The 19,685-nt window shown below is 35.3% G+C and overlaps 3 protein-coding genes across 3 annotated transcripts; 1 reads left to right on the top strand and 2 right to left on the bottom strand.

Annotated features, from left to right (window-relative positions):
• Positions 27-6,320, bottom strand: LOC109726650 (pyruvate kinase 2, cytosolic-like). The gene is made up of 16 exons (XM_020256390.1): positions 6,093-6,320; positions 5,010-5,106; positions 4,832-4,929; positions 4,414-4,569; positions 3,771-3,848; positions 3,549-3,680; positions 2,863-2,943; positions 2,706-2,774; positions 2,521-2,610; positions 2,142-2,286; positions 1,775-1,863; positions 1,597-1,692; positions 1,445-1,512; positions 1,248-1,347; positions 1,117-1,173; positions 27-406 (listed from the first exon to the last, which is right to left on the bottom strand). The coding sequence occupies exons 1-16, from the start codon at positions 6,159-6,161 to the stop codon at positions 251-253; spliced, it is 1,581 nt and encodes a 526-aa protein (XP_020111979.1). The 5' UTR covers positions 6,162-6,320; the 3' UTR covers positions 27-250.
• On the bottom strand, positions 8,381-9,492 carry LOC109726702 (dirigent protein 2-like). Its single transcript, XM_020256465.1, has 2 exons — positions 9,063-9,492; positions 8,381-8,849 (listed from the first exon to the last, which is right to left on the bottom strand). The coding sequence occupies exons 1-2, from the start codon at positions 9,357-9,359 to the stop codon at positions 8,586-8,588; spliced, it is 561 nt and encodes a 186-aa protein (XP_020112054.1). The 5' UTR covers positions 9,360-9,492; the 3' UTR covers positions 8,381-8,585.
• Positions 14,770-19,366, top strand: LOC109726870 (tRNA (guanine(10)-N2)-methyltransferase homolog). Its single transcript, XM_020256698.1, has 6 exons — positions 14,770-15,156; positions 15,665-15,876; positions 16,339-16,656; positions 16,754-16,828; positions 18,095-18,169; positions 18,522-19,366. The coding sequence occupies exons 1-6, from the start codon at positions 14,892-14,894 to the stop codon at positions 19,068-19,070; spliced, it is 1,494 nt and encodes a 497-aa protein (XP_020112287.1). The 5' UTR covers positions 14,770-14,891; the 3' UTR covers positions 19,071-19,366.

Below are 19,685 nucleotides of genomic sequence, written 5' to 3' on the forward strand. Positions count from 1 at the left end.
CATGAGAAAAGATCGAAGACCGAATATATCGAGCAGGAAATTAGAAATCTCACAGAGTTGAATTGTTTACAAGCCGACCGATCTAGGTCAAGCAACATGGCGTGTTTTTTTTTATTAAATCTCTTGCAGAAACTGCAGAGGTAACCCAAAACTGATACAGTTCATCATGCTACTGCTTTAATGTGGAAATTAGAAGAATCTGTTTGACAAAAGTGATTCTTTTTGTGTGCAATGAGTAGTTAATTTGTGTTCAGGAATCTTCAAACTCGATGATCTTAACGACGGAGGAGTCACCAATCTTCTCGAATATGACGGCACGATCGTATGGTTTTATCATGCCAATTGATTTCCCGTAATTTAGCGCAAGTTTTAGGCCAAACTCCTCCTTCGAATTGGCGGAATCAGCCTGTTATGATACAATGAAAGAACTGTTAGTATACCACCAATCTACAACTAGAAAATGATTTCACTTTTGTACTTTAAGAACAACAATGCTTTCCCTGAGTGTCCTAAGCTAAAATCATTAATATCAGAGCCCTTAACTTGATGAAATAGTTAAATTCGTTTCACCAGATAAAGCTTTTCTTATATTAGTTCTACCAACTGCAATAATTGTCATTTCAATGTATTTTTTTTCCTTTATCTATATATATAGTAAGTTATATGAAACAACCGTTGTTCTTCAAAAGCTTGAGCTGTCAAAAAACAGTATTTTTAATATTTATAGAAAATTAAACACAGCAAGGAGTCTAGCTAAACTCGAGTGTTCTTTCAACATCTATTCTGTGACACCTCAATAATCTCATATTCGGAAAATATGGAAGAGCGAGAGAACCTTAAATAAAACTAGCACATTAATTGGGTTTAAATATTTTAGGTCGGTGGTTTACGCCCAACAAATTATTATTGCTAGAGAATTAAGTCGTTATAATTATATTCTAAGTTAGATATCCACCACCTTTATTATTGCAACATGATAAAAAAAAGTACTCTTTTAAAGCAGCAATACCTCATGCTACTTATAAGTATGCCTAACAGTATAAGATTCAACATTACAAACTATTAATTTTTACAGGTAGATTATTTCAAAATTTAACTTGAAATTTAATTGCATACCTCACTATGATTTGCCAGTACAGGATAGATTCCTCTTACAGCAAGACATTGCCTCGCCTGCAGTTTAAGTAACTCTTCAATATCTTAAAAAAATATCATGCTTATAAAAGTAAAAACTTAGTTAAGCAAACCTGTATAGTGCCAGAGGAATCCCATTTTAGTGCACCTGATTCTTGCCGTGGGAAGAAAACAGCTAGCACAGGCATTGGAGGCCTATATTTTGCAACCAACCTGTTAAAAACAAATTAAGTGTTAATGCAACCATCAAAATTTTTAATAATAAATAAATGAGTGGAACGAATTGCTAATGAGAACTAGTGTAAAGTACTTTGCAGCTTTGCCTGATGAAGTGAATGCAATGATGACAGCAGCCTTGACTTTGATAGCCGCACGCACCTGAAGAAATGAGAGACCACTTTTCCAGTGTTTTGTCTAGAAACGAAAAAAAGAAAAATTGAAATAATAAAGGACAAATTTTACCGCTGATGATGAAACAGACTCGGCATGCGACATTGGTTCACCAACATGTTTGATTATTCTCTTGAATTGAAGAGACTGATTATACACAGTCTCAGCCTACAAAAGAGAAATAGAGTTATTGCTCACGAAAAGCATATCTAGAACATGCAAAACTTCTCCCATATGAATGGATTCATACTTCTGCACATATTCTCCCCACTGTCTTAACTGCATCAACTGGATAGAGGCCTCGAAGTGTCTCGGCACCCAACAAAATACCATCAGTCCCTGTAAATTGAGCAACCAACATCAACCAGAAAATCTACGAATGTAAAAAGTAGAAAATAGATATTATGACATACACCCCCATGCAACATTTGTTAGATGCATCCCATAAAATTTGAATTTTTATATGACCTTCCAAAACTTAATTTTCCAAAATATGATGATTCCCCAACTTTCAGGTAGACTACATATTTTACAAAGGTATACATGTAAATAGATGATTTTGCATGGCTATATATGTAAGAGCACAAACATAACACATTTGAGCATAAATTACAAACCATCCAGGACGGCATTTGCAACATCAGTGGCCTCTGCACGTGTGGGACGTAAATTGTCGGTCATGCTATCCACCACTCTGGTGACTATGGCTGGTTTCCCAGCTAAATTGCATTTCTGAATAGCCGATTTCTGGGACAAAAATACCTGCCGCATCAAGAGAACAAATACTAAAATAAATTATTTCAGAACAAAATAGTTAAGTGGCTTCAATGTATAGAACCCAGCCAAGTTATATATATTATATATATATACACCTGGAGGAACCCATAACGCAAATTATAAATGGGTCAACATCAGCCAAAGTAACACTTATAAATAGGACAATTGCCACTAAAAGTAAGAATCTGTATGCAGATGGAGTGGTAAGAAATATTTTACATTTTCTGGTGGAAGGTCTATTCCTAGGTTCCCTCGAGAAAGAATGATGCCGTCTGCTTGTTCAAGAATTTCATCAAAATGCTCCAGGCCCTATACAGCAAGATAAAGTAAGATTAGTTACGAAAGAAGAAGAAGATTTAGTATTACCATAACTCCATACTTATTTGTCAAAGATGTATTCTCACCTCAGCATTTTCAATTTTAGCATAAATTTGAGTGTCTTGCAGATTTTGAGACTTCAGAAACTCTTTAAGCTGATAGATGGCAGAGCAAGCACGTTTAGTGAAAAAGAAAAAACTACATACGCAAATTAGAGGGAAAAAAAAATTCAAATAAACTCACCTCTCTTACATCCTCAGCATGGCGGGTGTAAGAAAGAGAAATTATATCAACGTTATTAGAGGATCCCCATGTTGAAATGACCTATCGACATCAAACCCAAAGAGATAAATTTTCACTTCAGAATGAACAGAGTAACTCAACTTAATTCACCAGCATTACCGACTTATAAAGTGACTAAGCAGTCGAATAAAGAACCTCTCGAAAGCAAAACATAGATAAATTTTATGATTTACATAGTAAAGAAAAAAAAATAGCTGTTATCAAATAATGGTATAATGTCACTAGTAGTCAAATGACAACAGAATAATCAAATGACAATAGGATTACTACAAATTCATTGTCATCTTGAAAGTTTTTAATAGGGTTGATAGCCTCAACTTCATTTTAGTTCTATAGAATCTGAACAATCAATCTTTTCAACTACATACTACATCTGTATTTTCGAAACCAGGTTTTGCATATGAAATGACCATGTAAACTCTCTCATAAAACTGACTTATCAGTGCTATGTAAATATGCTCTTCTAAAAAGGCTGACAGAACTTCATAAGGTCGTGCAACAAAAGTTGACAGTAAAAGACCACTAAAAAGATATTCATTCAATTCTATCAAGAACAGAGCACAATTTGATGCTTTGGAACAGTTTTGCATATGGCTAGTTAGGAATTGATGAGAAATAAAAATTACTTGCTTATCATAGCTACTCAGAGTAGGCAAATCGATGTGAACTTGAGAGACGTGTATGGTGAAGATGGAGCCAGCAAGTGTAGCACTGTTCTTTATGAGGCAACTTACATCTTGATCGACAGTCCCCAGAACCTGCGGAAAACTGACCATGAATATAAAAAAGAAACAACAAAGTTATGTAATTTCTAGTGTAATTCAACTAGCACCAATAAATATCTCTACCTCAAGCCACACAGATGTTGTTTCACTTCCAGTGAAAAGATACTGCCCGACAAAAATAGTGTCACCTTCCTTCACCGCCTACAGTCCGAAAAGAAGAAGGATATCAAGATCATATGAAGACTTGCAGAGAAAAGATGTTAAAATGATGATGCAAAGAAACGAATGCATCAGAATGAAGCCCGAAGATGCAGAAATGCAGTGCTACATATAGTGCGCTAATCAAGATTGTCTTTAGAGAAATCACAGTAGGATGCAAAATCACACTAGCAAAGATGATCTAATAAGAAGAATGGATCTAAAAAATGAATAAGGCTGACAATTTCAATTGTCTTCTTAGTGCCACTCATCACAAATTGCTGTTACAGACAAATGGATGCTTGATTGTCGGATCACTATATAACATGACAAAAAAAAAAAAAAACAGACGAAGAGCTTCAGTATGAATATGGGTATTGCACTATATTCAGGTTCACCGCCCCAAATATCAAAATGCACCTATATGTGCTCATGCCTCCATTTCTTTGCTACCTTATAACATACATATGTCAGGAGCAATGCAGAAAACAAAATCATCATCACAAAGACATGCTTACCACAAATTTATGCCATACCACAAATCTTACAAATGGATTATCATGCTTACCTTGGCAAGATGAGCGAAATTAATGGGTAATATCTCAGCTGAGGGAATTTTCGAAAGGTCTGGGGTTATTGTGACATGATTTCCAGCCTTCAGCTCAATTGAATTGCCCGTTGTATTTTGAACCTGTATCTCTGGACCCACGGTATCCAGCATTACCTAAAATCACATCTTATTAGATGTTATCAGCCAAATTATTCACAGGAAACATGAACTTACTAATAATAAGACTAGTGCAACCACATAAATATGCAGAAATAAATCATCACTTTGATGTTATATAAGTAAAACATTCTAAACTATTTTGACAAATGTTGGATCTTTTAATAATATCGGAATTCGACCACTGCAGTGAGTTCTTAAGACCCATGGAAAGAACAGAGTCTCTTGATGATATTCAACATTATATGGTTTCACTTACAGCACACAACTTCTTGGCATTAGCAACAGCCGTCCTCAAATTATTGAGAGTCTCTTGATGGTATTCAGCATTCAACCCGGAGAAGTCGAAGCGTGCAACTGCCAAAGCCAAGACACAAGAATGTCAGACCAAAAGTTTCATGCACATGCACAGGCGATCCAATGACCCACCAACAAACCTGCCATTCCAGCTGTAAGGCATTGCTCAATGGTTTCTACAGAACGTGACTTTGGCCCAAGCGTCCCAACAATTTTCGTCAGTGACGGAAAGAATTTCTGCAATTCCGCAAAACAACAATAGGTGGCAAAATAGAAACACATCAGATGATACAGAATATTCCGGCAATTAATTTTTCAGACTCTTTCTCCAACTTCAATAGGATTACAAAGCATTTAAAATTTCTTTTTTATTTCTCCATTAAAATGAAGACACGATGAGGACTTTAGTAGAACATACTTGTGTACAATCATTATAGCTAGCGTAATTAACTATCTTTTCCATTCTGGATCGCAAAATAAAAACACATCAGATGATACAGAATATTCCAGCAATTAATTTTTCAGACTCTTTCTCCAACTTCAATAGGATTACAAAGCATTTAAAATTTCTTTTTTATTTCTCCATTAAAATGAATACACGATGAGGACTTTAGTAGAACATACTTGTGTACAATCATTATACCTAGCGTAATTAACTATCTTTTCCATTCTGCATCACTCTTTTTTGGAAATCAACTGATACAACAGTTAAAACCATTGTCATCTTCTCCAGTTTATAGATCTTGCCTCTTCTACAGTATAAATCGATCAAACAGTATCCAATTTATCATTCAAAATCTGCCCTTCTCTTTATCACCAACATATATCACACTCGCATAAAGCATTCCTACGACAATTTCCTATATCGACTCCCTCTGCATTGTTCCCGTACAAGTTGACTTCCAATAAATCCGCAGCATAGTTCACCAAAGCATACGCAAAAATCAAATTTTAAGATATAAATCGAATTCCACAAGTAACACGAACAAACACATATTCTGATTTCAGCTGATCCAATCACACCAAGGCTAAAAAAAGCATCCAAAATCGAAACTAAAAGTAAAAAAAAAAAAGAAAACAATAATGAAAACAATACTGGAATCTGCAACAACGGATCACGATTCGATCATCCACAAACAAAATCGGAGATGTTATCATCGTTCCGATCAAAAGGGGGGGGAGAGAGAGAGAGAGAGAGAGAGAGGGAGTGAGATTGATCTTACGGTGTTGGAGGGGCAGAGAACGGAGGCGAGGCGCACGGGCTCCTCGATCAGCATGTGGCCCCCCTGCATCGCGAATCGAGATCGGGGGGTTTCTAGGGTTTGGATCGAGAGATTTAGGGTTTCGATTTGGGCGTAGAGGAGGGAGAGAGGGGGCGAAAGAGGAAGAAGCGGAGGTGGAGGGAAAAAGCGCGTGCGAATACGCGACGGTTTTTTTTTTTTTAATTTATTTTTTTTAAAAGCTTGGGGCCGAAGCCACAGGTATTTATAAGGGGACGGAGACAAATGAGGAGGCCGTTGATAATTCTTTTATTAGGAAAAATTTCAGATACCCCCCTATTATTTACTCTTTTTTAAATTTGATCCTATGTAATTTTGCTCATATTATTTAAAAGCGTTAATTGCATATAGCTTTATGTAAATATATCAAATTATAAATATATCACTATAAAATTCAATTTTTTATTTTTATTTCTACAAAAGTCTAATGATATTCATATTTGCCGTTCTGATTTGTTATTATTAGAGCACTGTTTATTTCTTAACAGCAAATAATTGAAATACTATTTTTGTCCTTACATATATGTATATATATTCCTTTAAAAGCTCTAACTGTTATAATTATGCAGAAATATTCTCTAAAAAAAATATTTTATTTAATAATATAAGAGGGATAAAAGCTCAATTTAACTCATTTATTAATCAGAGTTAAATATTTTATTTATGGTTAACTATATTTTTCTAATAGATCCTACTAGCATAAGTATATTTGAAAATATTAAGACTTTTGTCAGAAAAAAAATAAAAAGTTGAACTTTGTAGGAACATGGAGCTGTATGCCGTCGGATCGTTGACACTAACCATTAATTCCGAAAGCTCGAGCTGTTAGAAAAACGCAACCAATTTACTTAAAGCGTACAGATACAGCGCCTACGGATTTCGATTGTGACTCTGCCCAATCAGCCTCACGCCACAAGACAGGATGCTAGCCTATTTAAGCAAACAATACCCTCTTTAGCACCTGTACACATTTGCAGTATGCGGGAATCGAACCTGTGACCTCTGACTCTAATACCACTTGTCGGATCGTTGGCGCTAACTATTAATCCCAAAAGCTTGAGCTGTTAGAAATACGCAATCAATTCACTTAAAGCATACAGATACAACACCCGCGGGTCTCGATTGTGATTTGGCTCAACTAGCCTCACGCCACTTCGAACATAACTCGACCCATTCAGCTTCACACCACCTCGAACATAACTTGGCCCAACATGGCCTCCCGCCACAGAATAAGATGCTGGCTTATTTTAGCCAACATATGCAACTAACGCTATTATGCAAAATCTACTTTTGATTGTTTTGGAATAATATCTAATATGCTCTCCAAAACTTATTGACACTACCATCTTAATCCTTATATGTCATAATTAAGTAAAAAAGTGCACAATTTAAGAATTAAATTGAGCTACACTATTATTCATCAATATTTTGTGAATGATGTTGTATTATGATGCTAACTTATGAAAAATAATAATCAACAAATAGGTAGCTACGAAGCTCATTCCATAGAGAGAAATTTTCGTCGAATTGCTCATGTTAAAGGGCAAAGATTACAACATGTTTGCAAATGATATTCACAAGTTAATCTCATTGCTTAATTAAATCTCTCCAAGAGCAAATTCATAGCCTTGTGGTAAGTATATATATTTATATATCCACACATGACACATGCAAATCATTTATAGTTTCTTGAATATGTAATTGATTTTTTTTAAAAAAATTTTCTCAACCATTTTATGCAGAAGAAGTTCAGGTTGGACAGGTTGAAATCAACATAATGGAGGTATATTTTTTTTTGTATATTTATCTGTGTACAAATTTATAATATTGTTCCACAATGAAACTAAGATGTATGTTCATTGAAGAAGCATCTTTATTATGTAAATAACTTTGGTTTATTGTCCACATCATATTAAGTTAACATCTTTATTGTGTTTGCTTCTGTAGTTTTCAATTGATCATGTGGTTTGATTTGGATGCATAAAAATCAATCTCTCTCTCTCTCTCTCTCTCTCTCTCACTGCACACATAATTGAAGATCTATTTTATTGAAAAACACTTAGAGAAAGATTGATATTATAAGAAACAATCTCTCTCTATTTTATTAAAAATGACTTAGAAAAAGATTGATTTAATAAGAAACAAGCCTTCTTTCTCTCTCATACACACACGAAGATCGATCTTATGCAAAACGACTTAGAAAAAATCGAACTTATAAGAAACGATCTAGAAATTAATAATCTTAACAATTCCGTCATAATTTTTTGTTTTATTACAATGAGTCAATTCAAAAATCACAATATTTGGGAATGTAACATCTCCCTTCAATATCCTTAATTCACTTCCCTGTTACCACAAATTCCATGAAAATAAGATTCCCTAATTTAATAAAGAGGATTTTTTTTTAAATTTTTTGAGCAAGAGGAATTGTATCAGTCAATGTTGGTGAGAAACATACACATCCATCTTCACAATTCCACCATCTTTAAGGTTGTAATCGTAATTTTTCGACAAGAGGTACCCCTTCGCGAATCGAAAATGCCGAGTCCCGCCGACCACCACCGACTCCCGCACCGGTTGGTCCATGGCAATCCGGCCGTGCACGGCGAGCGAGCTTCCTTTTAATGGCCCGTCCTCGAATGCTAGGTGTAAGCTCAGGTCCGACACAATCCCGTCCTCCGCCACCCGAACAGCAAAACCCTGACGCACTAAATATAAATGATTAAATCACCATGCTCTATCAGCTTAAATAATATTAGTAAATGATTATCCTAAAAGGATAACTTTCGGTTTTCTCTACAACAGAGGCGAGACAGAAACTCTATGATGGAGATTTTGCACTTTTTCGAATGTTCAACTCGAGTGTTTAGCAAATAGTTTAAGTTTTTGGAGAAAAATATTATTGTTTTGGACCTGAGCCTTCCCGATGGCTTGCGAGTCCGGGCTTGGGTCTTCAGTAAGCACGTTGTTGAGCACGACGATATCACGAAAGCGGCGGGGGGAGGAGGATTCACTGTTCATCGACGGAGCGGTTATGACCCGCATGGCGGTCGGGTGCGGGCTGGTGTAGTCGTCGTGCATGTAGAAGTGCAGGTGGGCGGTGCCGTCGTCGTCGGCATCACGAACGTAGTATGAAGCCGAACAGGTAGCTACGAAGAGCAGGACAGAGAAAAGGAAGCAAAAAGAGATAGTAGGAACAAAAGAACCCATTAATGTTTTTGAAGTGTCACAATGTATAATTTGTTTTGCTATACTTCTCCCTGAGCATTGGTATTTATAGATAGAAAAGGTAGGCTATAATGATTCAATCTAATCAGCCGTTCATTTTATCACTTAGTTTGATGAATCAATCATTGCATTATAAACAAAAAAAATATTCATTAAATAATCATGTTAAATAAAGTAAGCAATTAATAAGCTACTAAAAAGAAAGGCTAGGTAAACATGTTCAATCGAAAGAAAAAAAAAGTACGGAATCCCCTCAGAGTAAAACAGTTTAATCAATGGTTCACCTAATTTTTATTTGTCAACATCATCCATAAATGAGAAAAATAATTATTAATTATATTAATAAAGTAAATAATCAGCTACTAAGATCAGTAGCCCGAGCTTTTAATTAACCTTCAATTTGTCACTGCGAGCTTCACTTGAGCGAACTTCTAGAGCAGTTTCTTTTTATCGTCGATATGGAGCATAAATTGCTTAAGAATTTTAAATAGCTAAGATTGTGCTATTATTGTATAGAAATATGGTATATAGAAAAACGCAAGTACAAGTTGCATTTGTTTGTACATAATTACATCTTACATTTGTACATGTTACTTCTTTTCGATACTAAACCCTTTTCATTCCGAGAAATTCTATTACGTATCAGTCACACCACATTATTTATTAACAACTAATATCTATTTTTTAAAGTAAAAAGTATGATTTTTTTTTTCTAACCCGAGGAGAACAATCTAATTGGCTGATGACGTTATATCAGTAATATAACTAGTGCATTTTAGAAATTTTTTTTTCTCATTTCGCCCAGAAAAATAAATAGTAATTCGTACGAAATCAATCCAATTAAGCCATATGAGGTCAAAATAATATCCAAATACACAACACAATATGAAAATTTTAATTAATCATTACTATATAATATAAAAAAAGAATTGTCATGCCATAAATAGAACATCGATCATAAGCAAATAGAAACACAAAAGATATGATATCTAGAAATAGGGAAATGAAATTAAAATAACGACCAAGCCAATTCAAAACAAAACTTTGCAACGAATTACTAGCCCCAAAAAAGTGCTAAATTTTGATTGAATAACTTTGGAATGCGTTTACCAATCCCTAACAATTGAAGAAATTAAATGGTATTAATTTGTATGATTGCGAACTTAACCAACCGTATTATTTTGTTCTTTTACTGATTCAAAACAATGATTGAAAATTAAAGATGATCTCTATATGATTATGAACTTAACTAAATTATTTGGTTTCTTAAAACATAGTGGCAATATTGTTGTCAATGAAATTATATTCTATCATGTTGTGAATTTCAGCCACATTTTTCTTCAATGATCGATTCCCTTAGTATGAAAAATTTGTTAAGAGTCGTGTTTCTTTTTCATTCGCATATTTCTTTCGTACATGCGTGTAACATGATTCACAATTGGGGAAGCACCATTTCAATGTTGTAGCCAACACGCGAAGCAAATGACGACACGCAAATATAAATTTTAAGAAAAGAATCAAGCGATAAAAAACAATGAGCAATTATCAAGCACAACGTCATGTATTACTATTATGCGATATCATGGTGTTAATAGTTTGCATATTCACTTGGGATGGTCGGAAACAGTTGTGGGGATTAGCTGTCGCCCCGCGGGTTAAAACTTTTCTCTGGAAGTATTTTTGGGAGAGACTCCCCACTAAGGATTTCCTGCAGCAGAGAGGCCTCACTCAAAGTAATTTATGTGCCTTATGTGGAGAGGCTGCTGAGAATATTCAACATCTGTTTTTCCAATGGCTATTCCAAAGAGGTATGGCACATCTTTCAGTTAGATTAGGGCAAGGTTATTAACGTCCAACAGTTGCATGATGGGTGCTGGCTGACTTCTAAGGTGCCGAATGATCTCAAAGCTATGATTGCTGCTATTTTATGGTGCATTCGGAAAAGTAGATGCGCCACTCTCTTTAACTGTGAGAGCTTTATTGCTCCTACCATTTTTAGATGTGCAATGATGGCCTTCTGGAGTGCCTATAACCCAACTAACAAGCCAACTAACAAGTTTGCTAAACAGTCTACAATGGATGTCGAAACCATTGTTAAATGGGACCTTCCACCTCCTGGATGTTTCAAAATAAATTCTGATGGTGCTTTTAACATGCAAATCTCAAAGGGAGGTGGGGGTTTTATTATTCGTACTGAGATGGAAAATTTATTCTGTGCAGGGGCAGCCCAATTCATGGCTACATCGGCCTTGCATGCGGAGGCCACCGCTCTGCTCGAGGCGTTGAAGGAGGCAATCAAGCGTGGAATCTCTAAAGCTATAGTTGAAATAGACTCTCAAAACTTGTTCTCTTATGTTAGTTCACAGATTGAACCTCCTTGGCGACTCCAAAATATCATTGACCGATGCACATCTCTGGCGAAGCATTTGCAGCAGTGTATTTTTGTTAAAATATATCGTGAAGCCAATAGGGCCGCTGATTATTTAGCAAGTCATGCGCTTAATTCAAGAAGTAAACTGGTTTTTGATCCTACCAGTGACCTTTCCATAGACTTTGTTAGGATTCTTTTTGAAGACTCTGCAGGTAGAGTCTTTTTGCGCAAAGTGTAATCGATTTTTGTTTTTAATAAATTAGCCTGTTGGCTCTTTCGACCAAAAAAAACAAAAAAAGAAAAGTTAAAGGTGATCCATCATTTCTACACATATTGGCTAATATAGTCAACCCAAAATAAATGCACCATTAATGTTTAACTATGAAATTTCATTGTCAATTGTTGAGCCAATAAGAGAAAACGAAGAAGAATACATAATAAAAATGACTGATTCCATGATTTTCAATGTGAATGATTTCGACTTAATTAATTGTCATGTTAAGTTAATGAAACACAATTACATGAACATCAAAAACAATCTCACAAGAAAATGTTATGCTATGTTCTTAGAATATTATCTCTTGATGTTTTTCCTTTCATTTTGAGGCTATATTTTCAAAAGTCAAGATCACATATATCTACTTTTCAAAACTTGAAGAGAAAAGAGATTAATTCTTTGACATGTACTTAACCAAATTATTTTTGTGGTGGAGATGTTGATCACATTACAATTTCAACCATATCCACCAAGCTATGAGCACTGTTTTTCTTTTTTTTTAATAAACTTAGCTGGAAATGTGAATCAACTAGGATTCGAACTTGGGTCTCGGATACCAACCACCAAATCCTTTGCCACTTGCTCTAGAGACGGTCGGTATGAGCACTGTTTTTCAATATTGTAAAAAAAAAGAAAAGTCCATTCAACTCAGATCTCCTTTATTTAACACACACAGGATTTGGCAACTAAGATATATATTTTCTTTTTTCTCATCACTATTAAAAAGTTGAATAAAGAAGAGGTATAATATTTGTCAGGTCTCATCTCCATGAGCAATAGCATTTTATGTATAAAACTAATATATAATCAGCTCATAAATGTTTATTTCTATGCAGTTTTTTCGATATCACTCAAATGTAATTAGATGTGCATAGGAATGTGCACCTAATTTTAAAATATTTTAGATTATATGTATTAAATATTAATTTTAATTTTATAATTATTTAGATATAACTAATACATTTTTATAAAAAAAACACTACAATTAAGTTTTTTTCAAAATATATTTAATTACAATAATTACATAAAATATACTAACTAAATATATAAAACTAAGCAACAAATTCAAAAATCATAACACTCTAAAATAAGAAGGATTAGAAAAGAAAAAAAAAAAATCAAAAAAGAGACAGAGATAGGAGTGGGTCTAAAAATAATAAACCAGTTAAAATAAATAAAAATCTCATTGTAATATTAAAAAATACATAACATTTTTTTATTATTATCCTTGTAGAATTTAAAAATAAAAAAATAAGAAAATCAATTAAAGTAAAATATATATTTTTGTTTGATTCTCAAAATAAATTATTATTATAATATATATATATATAATATATATATAATCTCAAAGAGGAACTCTCTCTCCTCAGGCGGCATCACGTGCTCACTCGTGGACCGCTGCAAAAAGAGAAGTGAGCTTGATTTTTTTCAACTGTATTTTTTTTTTTTTTTTTTTCGGCTCGCGCCCCTGCCAGCGCCGGCTCACCCCATCTCCGCCGCCGACGTCTGCACGCCCGCCCGGCCCCGCCCCAGCTCGCACCGCCCGCTCGAGCCCGCCTGCGCCCGCGCCGCCCGCTCGCGCCCGCCCTCGCGTCCCTCGCACCCGCCACCACGTGTCGAGTCAGGAAAGCTCAGGTTCTCAATTCATAAGTTTATAAATGCCATAAATTGGCAGATAAAAAAAAAAGAAAATACAAGAATTGTAATGCCATAAATTGATTGGTTGGGATCATTTAATAAGAACATAAATGGAGTGTCCCGAACATTAAAGCACGGATACGGAGACTCATGGGCCAAATCTTATCCATTACTGTGAATTGGTTGTAATTATTTAAATACGCGTGAATACGTGGTATGAATTACATCGTATGAATACGTATTCGTACATGCATAATTGCAAATTGGTTCACCCCACTGCTTTTGAGTGTTATAATTAACTTATTATTTAATAAGTAGTTAAACATGCATGATTTACATTTTATGAACTTTCTAAAAGCCAAAATTCTTGATTTTTTAAAAACAATTGATCATTAAATAAATAATATCAAAAAATTATAAAATTTATTTTTAAGAAGCTCAGGAACGTAGATGATGTATATGTATATGTATATGTATATGTATGTATGTAAAAAACGAATATATATATATTTTTTTTCATTCTCAAGGGAATAAAAGAACATTCCATGCACATTTTAAACAAAATTAATTAACTAACTAAAAACAAATTAGATTGAAAAAATACAATGGTTTAAAAATAGACTTAACGAATCAATAATTGTTAAATTCAAATAATAGATTCAAAATTGAAAGTTGGGTTTTTAAATTAATTCAAATTTTTATAGTTTAGGTAGGTATTTAAAAAGATTGTATATTATGGAATACATATATAAAGTATTTACGGTATAATTAATTTGGAAATATACTTAGAAACAACTCAATTTACAAAAGAAATCAATTGAAAATAAACTCTGCTACTAATAGCCTAATTCAAAATCTAGATTCAGAATTTATTTTAACTTAAAATCTAAATCTAAATCTAAATCTAAATTTAAATTATTTTTACAAAATTGTTACAAAACGAGGCTTAAAAGGTTTAAAACCTTACAATGGCAATCACCAGGGCCATATACTTCAAAATAAAAAAAAGCGAATCGGATCCTAATTGAATCGGGTTCAGATCAAATTCGACCCGGTTCACAAACGTCTCGTCCCCTCTCCGTTCGATCCCTCCTCATCCTCCTCCTCCTCCTCCTCCTCCGCTAGGGTTTTGCTAGGGTTTCTTCTTCCTCTCTCTTTCTCTCTCTCTCTCTCTCTCTCTCTCTCTCTCTCTCCACCGTCGCGGCGACGTTGAAGCTGGGAGAGATCGATGTGGTTCCTCTGCGTCTTCTACCACAGGCTCCTGGACTACAGGCGCCCGGAGGTGGAGGCGCTCGCGGAGCTCTTCGGCGCCTTCGGCGGCGGCGGCGGCGGCGGCAACGGCGGCGGCGAGGGTGGAGGAGGAGGTGGATGGGAAGCGAACCCTAGAAAATGGTCGCTGGAGTGGAAGCTCCCGGAGAACCACCACGTCGACTCCCCCTTCCACTTCGTCTCGCTCCCCTCAGAGGAGATCGCGCGGAATATCGCCAATCGGAGTGAGCTCCTCTCTCTCTCTCTCTCTCTCTCTCTCTCTAGTGATTTGTTACCAAATGGAGTGTTAAATTTGTGATTGAAGTGAAATGCACATCACAGTGCTTTATTGGTTGTGTTAGTGATCAGATCAGTTATCAGAATCACCTCTCTATGTGAGATTTCACTCCTATTTGGGTGCTAATTTGAGAAAAATTAGTACTTTTTGAGCTTTAGCTTTTAATCTTCAACTTTATTTAATGGAAAGAGTTTTTCCTTATATTTTAAGTATCAGCTATTAGTATATTGTTAACTGAATCAATTTTTTTTTTTTTGATATATATATATATCTCATATTGTTTACATGTAGTATCTTGAAAGCCAAATGGGCGATGAATCGAACATTAATTGGAATAGTTTAGATGGTATTGCATTATTATAAACATTATATTGAGGCCTTTTTTTAAAAATGTATTTTACATGATCGAGCACACTTTCACATACTGATACTTTTTAGCATTTATTTGATTGTAGGTATACTTGTTAAGGGAATATACGAACTTTGGGGGCAGGGGATTAACTATGAAGAACTGGAAAAGGCTGTAAGAGAATTTCCAGATGAAAGGAAGCTGCCATATCTGACACCAGAGAGCACATTCCGAATTGTCGTGGACAGCTTTGGCAAAGTGATTAGTTTCGAAGAACAAAATGAGCGGATTCAAGGACTTAGTTACATACCATTTCAGGTAATTAATTTTTTGCTTCTTTTTTTTCCCTTCTTCACTCTTTTGGTTATAACCATGCTTACATTACCAACTTCTAAGATATATTAGCTTTTCTAATGGCCAATCTTAATAAGTTATGTAATGCTGCATAATGAAAGTAGAAATTCACGTGGAATAACATCTAATGAAAACAAACTCGCCAAGTTTGAGAATGTATCTTTTGCGTGCGAAAGGAGATTCTCACCCGCCCCTTTTTTGGCTCTCTCTATATAGTTCATATGGGCATGATAAAGTTCATCTTGCTAGAGATAAAATACTTACCAAGCTTATAGCTTTTCGATACCTATCGCTACACAAAATTTAACTTTCATCCGCTCCATGAAAAGAGTAAAATACTATATGCTCTCGCCTTGCCAGACTCTCTAAGAAATTATAGGATGATCAGGTTGTTGCTTTGCATAATCAGTGTCGTCCTTTTTCCAGGGGCGGGTCGATTTGAAGAACCCTGAACACAAGTTTTGGCTCATTGAAACCGATGATTATGGGGCGAACAACGGACTCCCCCCAGTTGTTCAGAGGACAGTATTTTTTGGTCGAGAGGTTGGGGCAGCTGATAGGAAGCTTTTGCCTACATATCAGCTTAAGAGCCGTAAATACTTGGGGCCCACGGCCATGGACGCGGAAATGGCCTTTATCATGGCCAATCAAGGGTTAGCTCAAAAGGGAAAGCTTGTCTACGATCCTTTTGTTGGCACTGGGAGTATTCTCGTTGCTGCTGCACATTTTGGAGCGATGACGATGGTTTGTGCTTGCTCGGAGAATATTATTTTCTTGCCCATTTTTTTATTAGTCGTTTAATATTCTTCTCTGCATTGAGATTCTGATAGAGAAACTTCAGGGTGCAGATATTGACATAAGGGTTGTGCGCGATGGGCGTGGGCCTGATTGCAATGTTTGGAGCAATTTTAAGCAGGTAGTTCTTTGGCACATTTTTTAGCAATTTTAGAAAGTAATGTCTTGTTCTTTCTTTTTTATGTTAAATTTTCTTTTTGATTTTTGATTTAATTCCAACTCTCTTGCCAAGTGCCAATTTCACTGGATATTAGCTTTTATATATCACCTATATGTAGGATGACACCTGTAGATGACTGGCGAAAATGTCGTTTAGAACACCTCTGAGATTTCTATATCTGTTATTTTATTCAAAAATGTTTAATGAGATAAGATAACCATCCCTTCCTAATGATTACGCACTATGGGCGTGTTTGGTTCGAAGTCGGAGTCGGAATCGGAATCGGAATCAAAATAAGCTGGAATCGGAATCAGAATGATTCATTATCTAATTCCGTTTGGTTCATCACCTAAATCGGAATCGGAATAAATCATTCCCATTATCGATATTTGGTTCAGATGGATATAAAAACATAATCAAATTAATATACTAACATTATCTTTATAATATACTAATTTAAATTCAAATTAAATATTAAATATTAAAAATTTACATCAAAATTTTGAAATAATGTCTCTATTTTTTTTAAAAAAAAATTAAACTTTAATTTGAATCCATAAATTTAATTTAAAGTTTGAAATAAAATTTGAATGAACTTTATATAAATTAAAATTTAATTTAAATTCAAATTCATAAGTTAGATTCGAAATACTTAATTAAATTTTAATTTTTAATTTAAGTTCAAATTAAAATTTAAAATTATATATTTAATTTTTAAATTTTAACTCATATTTTAATTAAAAAAATTAAAAAAATAAATTTAATCCGAATAAATATCCATTCCGTCCGGATTCAACTTCCAATCCGGCCTTCTAGGCCGGATTGAAAAAAGGGGTGATTGAGCGATTCCCATTTCACTCGGGAATCGGAATCGGAATGGGACTCCCACGTACCAAACACCCACAAACGGATTCACTCATTCCCATTCCAATTCCATGGTAAAAAAGAAGCGAACCTAACACGCCCTATATATAATGTTAGACTCATACCACTACGCTAATCAACCAAATGATGATCTTTGTCAGAGTTCTTTTCTTGACGTTACAATAGAGTATAAACACTATGTGATGAATGGTTCATGGTAAATTAGCATCATTCTTTTGATGCGCAACTTCAGTAGTTAACTTGTTACAGCCTATTTTTGCTCTCCGGGACAGTTTATATATTGTGTGCTTTCGTGGTTCTTGTTTTTAGCTGATTCCTCTACTAACTGTAATTTCTTTACAGTACAACTTGCCATCGCCAATATCTCTACTGAGGGCGGACAATAACCTGCCTCCTTGGCGTCCAGGATTAAAGGAGGTATTTTCATTTCTCTGTATGGTTCATTATGGTAAATGCTGGTTCTTATGGTTGCAGACGTACTATTTTTGTAAGTTTTATAGTCGGGCGCTTGCTTTCTTTTTTTAATATTTGTTGCGGATTAAAATTGTCTTAGCTTGCTTAGATGTTGACCTATCTATAGCATCAAAGCATACTTGTAGACATATATTGATGCGACCAAAGATGTGTATGATGGCAATGATTAATGTGAGCGAAAACAAGAAGAAAATGAGAGAACCTTTCTTTTAGATTTCATTATTCTGTTCTTTATTGAAGTTAATGCATGTTGAACATTTCCTTTCTTCTTTTTTTTTTTTTTTTCGGTAACTAGGTGTTTGACGCGATAATCTGCGACCCGCCCTATGGGGTCCGTGCAGGGGGTCGGAAATCTGGCGGTCGAAAGCTTCTTAAAGGTGCCGTGGGCCCCTACACAGTTCCGGAGGAGAAACGGTTCGACCACATACCGTCAACTGCTCCTTACAGCTTAGCGGAGTGCGTGCACGACCTTCTCGACCTCTCCGCGAGAATGCTAGTCATGGGGGGCCGGCTCGTCTTCTTCTACCCCGTGGTGAGGGAGGACGGCGTGACTAACAACACCCAGTTCCCGGAGCACCCGTGCTTCACACTTATCGCTTCTTGCGAGCAGATCCTTAGCTTTCGCTACAGCCGAATTTTGCTTACAATGGTTAAAACCGGCCTCTACACCGCGGAGATCGAAGAATCAGCAAAGAAGCAGCACTTGGAGTTCAAAGAGAACCATTTAAAATGGTTGGAGGACGGAAATTTACACTCTGCGGTTTTTAGTCCCGCAGAGTCCCAAATGGCATCTCTCAAGCTCGAGAGAGACTCGAAGCCGAAATATAGAGGGAAGTATGTGTAGTGAAATGCTAATCTTTTTTGTTGTAGCATTCATATTTCAGGCCCCTTTCCCGAATTCTGTTGGAAATTTTGGTTTCGATTAGTTATCAACCAATTTCGCTAATTACGGAAAGTATGATTAGTTTAAGTTCGGTGGTGGGGTTAGTGGCGCATTTCGCTTGTAAACTGAATGAGGGAGCTAATGAGAAGGTTGTTTCGGGACCATCTTGGCATGACACTGATGTACTACTTAAACCCTAATGCTTTTTGGCAAAATTAAGATTTTATATGCTTTTGCGTGGATTGCTCGCGATTTTTTATACTTCTCTGAATTGCTATTGACTTAATGTTGTTCTTAAACTGTGAATGAAGCGCAATGTTTGCATGCTGTGCATTAAACTAGAAGCTTGTGATCAGAAATTTTGTTTTTCCCCGTGTAATCCAGTGGTATGATTGTGTATCTACTGTATCCAATTTTTTTTTTCTTTTTTCAGTAAAATTAGGTGTGAATACTATTACCGAATGAAACTTGTTTTATTATTAAATTGAAAATGTTAATTGCACATGTGTGTTTTTATACAATTTTGGAGTAATAAAAGCTCCAGATTTTGGATATTTTTGTAACTCTGGGCATTTG

Source organism: Ananas comosus, linkage group 21 (genome assembly GCF_001540865.1).
Source record: "Ananas comosus cultivar F153 linkage group 21, ASM154086v1, whole genome shotgun sequence".
Classification (NCBI taxonomy): Eukaryota; Viridiplantae; Streptophyta; class Magnoliopsida; order Poales; family Bromeliaceae; genus Ananas; species Ananas comosus.